This window comes from Artemia franciscana, chromosome 1 (assembly GCF_032884065.1).
Source record: "Artemia franciscana chromosome 1, ASM3288406v1, whole genome shotgun sequence".
Taxonomy (NCBI): Eukaryota; Metazoa; Arthropoda; class Branchiopoda; order Anostraca; family Artemiidae; genus Artemia; species Artemia franciscana.
The window spans coordinates 50,687,179-50,693,178 of NC_088863.1; the positions used below are offsets into that span (position 1 = coordinate 50,687,179).

The 6,000-nt window shown below is 37.1% G+C and overlaps 1 protein-coding gene across 1 annotated transcript in view; it reads left to right on the forward strand.

The window, feature by feature from the left end:
* The window catches only part of LOC136031095 (dehydrodolichyl diphosphate synthase complex subunit DHDDS-like), a 41,604-nt gene that overhangs the window by 11,218 nt on the left and 24,386 nt on the right, over window positions 1-6,000 (forward strand). The window contains exon 2 of the mRNA XM_065710381.1: window positions 1,410-1,576. Coding sequence (XP_065566453.1) covers window positions 1,416-1,576 — 161 coding nt within the window. The 5' untranslated portion in view covers window positions 1,410-1,415. The remainder of the gene's footprint in view (window positions 1-1,409; window positions 1,577-6,000) is intronic.

Below are 6,000 nucleotides of genomic sequence, written 5' to 3' on the forward strand. Positions count from 1 at the left end.
GCACAAATCTTCTATAATAACTAAAGTGTAGTTATAAATTTCTGATGTAAAATCAAAAGTCATATCTGACGTCTCTAACTGTTTTCGATGGAGTATATCTTCGGACATTTTTGACTTGTATTTTTCCCATAACTCTGTAGGAGCTGAGGGAGAGCAAGTTGTTAAAATGATGCCAAACAATGCACGAATTTGACTTGGGGTTGACGTTTTGCACGCGTCATTGATGCAGTTATCCCAGTGTTGGTCATTCTCCAATAAATTCAGAGCTTGGCATGCACTACGGTAAGTGTCATGTATAGTACCGTTTACAGTTCTCAAATACTCAAAGGATGTCGGACCGGGTACATTCACCAAAAGCAGGCGTAGAAAAAAGCATTCATGTTGATTGGGGTGAACGGTGTAGAGTCTTCCTATCGTGGTATCTTTGAAGATGGTAGGTTGGCCGTCGACTGACCGGCTTCACTATGAAATACATATCGCCGAACCTTTGTTTTTTTAACTAAAATCTGGTAGGCATTGATGACCTTATCCAAGTCGAAATCCCAAACCCAATCATCATCGCTATCATTTTCAGTTTTGATATGTTTTGACTCTCGCTGTCCAGGTGGATCTTCATCTAACTGCGCGGTTTTGCGTTCTTTAGCCTCAAGCCTGTTTCCTTGCTGTTCTTTTGATTCCTCGGCACGCTTTCTTTTCTGACTTTCTCTATCAGCAGCAAGTTTTTTGGCATAGACTCTTTGAGCATCTTCATTGGCTTTTGCCATTGTAAGTTCATCAGTCATTTTAAACTTAAACATTAATAGATTTCTACGTGAACATATATGTCTTAAATATCTTTAATGACCGCGTCACCGTCATAGCAAAAATGACGACAACTAACTTCATGACGTCAGTCGACACAGAAACATGACGTCACCTGACAGACAGACACACAGACAGACAACTTATTTTTATATATATAGATATAGATTTTATTTTTTTTTTTGTTTTCTTTTTCTCCTTTATTTTTCAGTTTTTTTCCTTTTTTAGTTTTTTTTTTCTTTTTCAGTTTACATACAGCTCAATCCTTATAATGACGTCACTCGACAGACAGACAACAGACAACTTATTTTTATATATATAGATAATTGTTTTGATTATAAAAGATATTCTCCTACTACTTGACAAAATGGGTCTCTTTGGCCTCTCTGCTTGGCATCATTGACTGCTTGGCTCCTTCCTGATGATGAAGGACTCAATATTTCTGTCGTGATCACAAAGTTCTAGCATAATCATAGGTTTATTATGTCTTTATTCAACTAATGTTGTTAGTAGTGTAATCAATGGATACCAACCTGTGCACATCAATATACAATCAATTGTCATTAAATCCTACTCCTTGAAATAAAGACCAAACGCTTTCTTTTCAGTTGTGAATGTCTTGGTTTGAAGTGCAAGATCTAACATGGTTTCAAAAACTATGCATTAAGATCCTTCAATGTGGGAAGATACCAGAGCACGTTGCTTTTATTCTAGATGGGAATCGGAGGTATGCAAAAAAATTAAAAACAACAGTTGAAGCAGGCCATGTTTCAGGGTAAGCTGCAGCTCTTTATACGTTCTTTGTCGTGATGTTTTATCTGTTTAATTTGTAATTTTGTACAAATAGTGTGGAATCATAGATTTATCATTTTAATGTGCTTTTTATTTTGTGTTAATGCTTTCTTAGATCATGTTGTCTTTCCATTTATGGATGAAACAGAAAAAAGGAAAGACAAGAAAAAATGGGTTTCTTTTCTTTTTTCTGTCAAAACAGGTTTTCAGATGTGAAGCCAAAATGTTACTGTTTTAGGACCTAAAATAGAGCCTTAAGGAACACCAAAACGAACAAAACTTTATTTGAAGAAAATCTATTAATGTCAGCATACTGCTCTCTGCTCAGAAGGTAATCACAAAGAAAAGCCAAGGTAGCACCTTTTTAACCATAGAAGTCACATTTACAGTGCGAAATAATATTTGATGGTCTGCCGTGTCAAATGCCAGAAGTAACAGTGTCAAATCCACAAATAAACCAGTTGTTCTTTTCTGTAGGTAGCAAATTAAGTAGTAATATGATTGTTTTCAGACTGAGATATTGTGTGGACAAAGTTAATAGAGAACGACAGTACAGTTTTAGAATGGGTAGATGATGTGTTGACCAAATTGTCACTCTTAGTTGAATGATCGAGATGTGTATGAGTTATCAAACACCTTAAGTTCTCAGTTACGTAGATTATCAGTAAGCTTTTGGTTCTGTTGATAGGCTGTTTATGGCCTCAGGCGTCTTGGTGCTGAGTTAGTTGTTGACATAATATATATCTATATATATAAAAATAAGTTGTCTGTCTGTGTGTCTGTCTGTCTGTCAGGTGACGTCATGTTTCTGTGTCGACTGACGTCATGAAGTTAGTTGTCGTCATTTTTGCTATGACGGTGACGTCATTAACGGTATTTAAGACATTTGTTCACGGAAAAATGTTTAATTGTAAAATGACTGAAGAACCTACAATGGCAACAGCCGAGGAAGCTGCTCAAAGAGTTTATGCCAAAAAACTTGCTGCTGATAGAGAAAGTAAGAAAAGAAAGTGTTCCGAGGAATCACAAGAACAGCAAGAAAACAGGCTTGCGGCTAAAGAACGCAAAACCGCGCAGTTAGATGAAAATCCACCTGGACAGCGAGAGTCAAAACATATCAAAACTGAAAATGATAGCGATGATGATTGGGTTTGGGATTTTGACTTGGATAAGGTCATCAATGCCTACCACATTTAAGTTAAAAAAACAAAGGTTCGTCGATATGTACTTCATAGTGACGCTGAAAAATAAAGAAGAACAAGAAAACTGAAAAAAGAAAAAAGGTAAAAAACTAAAAAAAAAACTAAAAAGAAAAAACACTCAAAGAGAAATTACAGACCGGGACACAAATGACGACCGAGACAGAGGGAATATAAGTGACGACCGGGAACCTCAAAGAGAAATTACACACTGGGACACCCAGACACAAATCACGACCGGGACACAGGGAATATAAATGACGACCGGGACACAGGGACACAACTACAACGGGGACGCCGGGGGCACAGGCAGGATATATAAATGACGACCGGGACACAGGGATTGTTCGAATAGAAATTACAGACCGGGACACCGGGACACAAATGACGACCGGGACACCGGGACACAGGGAATATAAATTACGACCGGGACACTCAAAGAGAAATTACAAACTGGGACACCGGGACACAAATGACGACCGGGACACAGGGAATATAAATGACGACCAGGACACAGGGACACATCATTAGAATAATGAGGTATAGATCTGAATACGGATTGTTTTTCCCATGGACAATTATATGTTGCATGTTCAAGAGTCAGTAAACCTGACAATCTATTTATATGCACAGACAATGGGACAGCGAAGAATGTTGTATATTCGCATGTTTTACGTAGTTAAAAACATATATTTATATCTATCTCTATTCACAGATGGGATACAACTACAATGGCGCGTAACGACTTACGCGCGCGGGGGGGCTTGGGGAGGGCGCGAAGCGCCTCACCAACTAGGTGTTGGGGTGGCGCGAAGCGCCACCCCAACAGCTAGTATATATATATATATATATATATATATATATATATATATATATATATATATATATATATATATATATATATATATATATATATATATATATATATATATATATAAATAAGTTGTACGTTTGTGTGTTTGACCGCATATGACGTCATTACAAGTATATAAGGCTTTGTATATGACGTCATTACAAGTATATAAGGTGGCGATTTAGAGAGAAATTTCAGTATAAATCCTACAATGGCAGAAGAAGCAGCCGAGGAAGCGGCTCAAAGAGTTAATTCAAAGATCAATTTTAGTATAAATCCTACAATGGCAGAAGAAACAGCCGAAGAAGCGGCTGAAAGAGTTAATGCCAAAAAGCTTGCGGCTAAAAGAGAAAGTAAGAAAAGAAAGCGTGCCGAGGAATCACAAGAACAACGTGAAAACAGGCTTGCGTCTCAAAGAGAAATTACCAAAAAATCGTGCCGAGGAATCACAAGAACAACGTAAAAACAGGCTCGCGGCTCAAAGAGATAATACCAAAAGAAAGCGTGCCGAGGAATCACAAGAACAACGTGAAAACAGGCTTGAGGCTCAAAGAGAAATTACAGAAAAAAAATCGTGCCGAGGAATGACAAGAACAACGTGAAAACAGGCTTGTGGCTCAAAGAGATAATGCCGAAAGAAAGCGTGCCGAGGAATCACAAGAGCAACGTAAAAATTATCACCTGGCATTCAGGTACAGCCCAGTCGATGATTATAGCTTGAGTAGATGTGTTCAAATCGGGACTATGTCTAAAATTTGTCCCTATTGCAAGGCCTTGAAATTTAATGGAGAAACAATGGGAATGTGTTGCACCTCAGGAAAAGTTGAACTTCCTCGACTGGCTGCACCACCAGAGCCATTGAAGACCTTATGACGTTACAGACTGGGACACCGGGACACAAATGACGACCGGGACACAAGGAATATAAATGACGACCGGGACACTCAAAGAGAAATTACAGACCGGGACACAGGGAATATCAATGACGACCGGGACACTTAAAGAAAAATTACAGACTGAGACACCGGGACAGAAATGACGACCGGGGCACCGGGACACAGGGAATATAAATGACGGCCGGGACACAGAGACACAACTACAACGGGGACGCCGGAAAGGCACAGGGGGGATATATAAATGATGACGGGGACACAGGGAATATTCGATTAGCAATCACCATCAACAGAGCTCAAGGGCAATCATTAGAAAAATGCGGTATAAATCTGAATACGGATTGTTTTCCCATGGGCAATTATATGTTGCATGTTCAAGAGTCGATAAACCTGACAATCTATTTATATGCACAGACAATGGGACAGCAAAGAATGTTGTATATTCGCAAGTTTTACGTAGTTAAAAGCATATATATATATATCATGAAAAGAGAAATCACCAATGCTACAGCACAAACACAAAAAAAAAAAAAAAAAAAAAAAGAGACAGAAGGAGAAAAGGAAGACTGTTTTCCTAAATTAGTGATTAATATAGACCAGCACTTGAATGAGGCCTTAACCCTACTCATCCATACAATCACATAGGTCAAACAGCATAGCCACACACAATCAACCATAAAGAATAATCCATGGACAGGCAGTCATGTCGTCAATAAGTATAAGTCGTCATTTACCGAACAATAGAAAAAATAGAATAGACAAATAATTCAGAGGCAACACCCAACATAAGGGCTCATCAGGAGAATACACTGGCCTATATAGGGTTTCGCCACTCTAAATTCTCTACCCAGCACAGTGTTGTGGCTACCACTATATATATATATATATATATATATATATATATATATATATATATATATATATATATATATATATATATATATATATATATATATATATATATATATATATATATATATATATATATATAATAAGTTGTTTGTCTGTCTGTCGACTGACGTCATTATAAGGATTGAGCTGTATGTCGTCATGAAGTTAGTTGTCGTCATGTTTGTTATGACGATGCTTAGTATATGACGTCATTATAAGTATTTAAGAAAATCGTTCTGTCCGCATATGACGTCTGAATTATTTCATCATATACCAATTCAAAAAACGAATGTATTCAAGCCGAAGTAGCTGAGTTGGTAAGTAGAAGCGTTATGTTCCAGGTTCTAGGTCCGAGAGGTTTCAGGTTCGAACCTTGGCTTTAGCATTAATACAAAAGAAGAAAAAAAAAACTAAAAAAGGTAAAAGCTACAAGAAAAACTAAAAAGAAAATACTAAAGAAGCTAAAAAAGCAAAAAAACTAAAAAAACTAAAAAAACGTAAAAATTAAAAACTAGAAAAGAAAAAAAGCTAAAAAAGGTAAAAACTACAAAAAAACTAAAAAGAAAAAAAC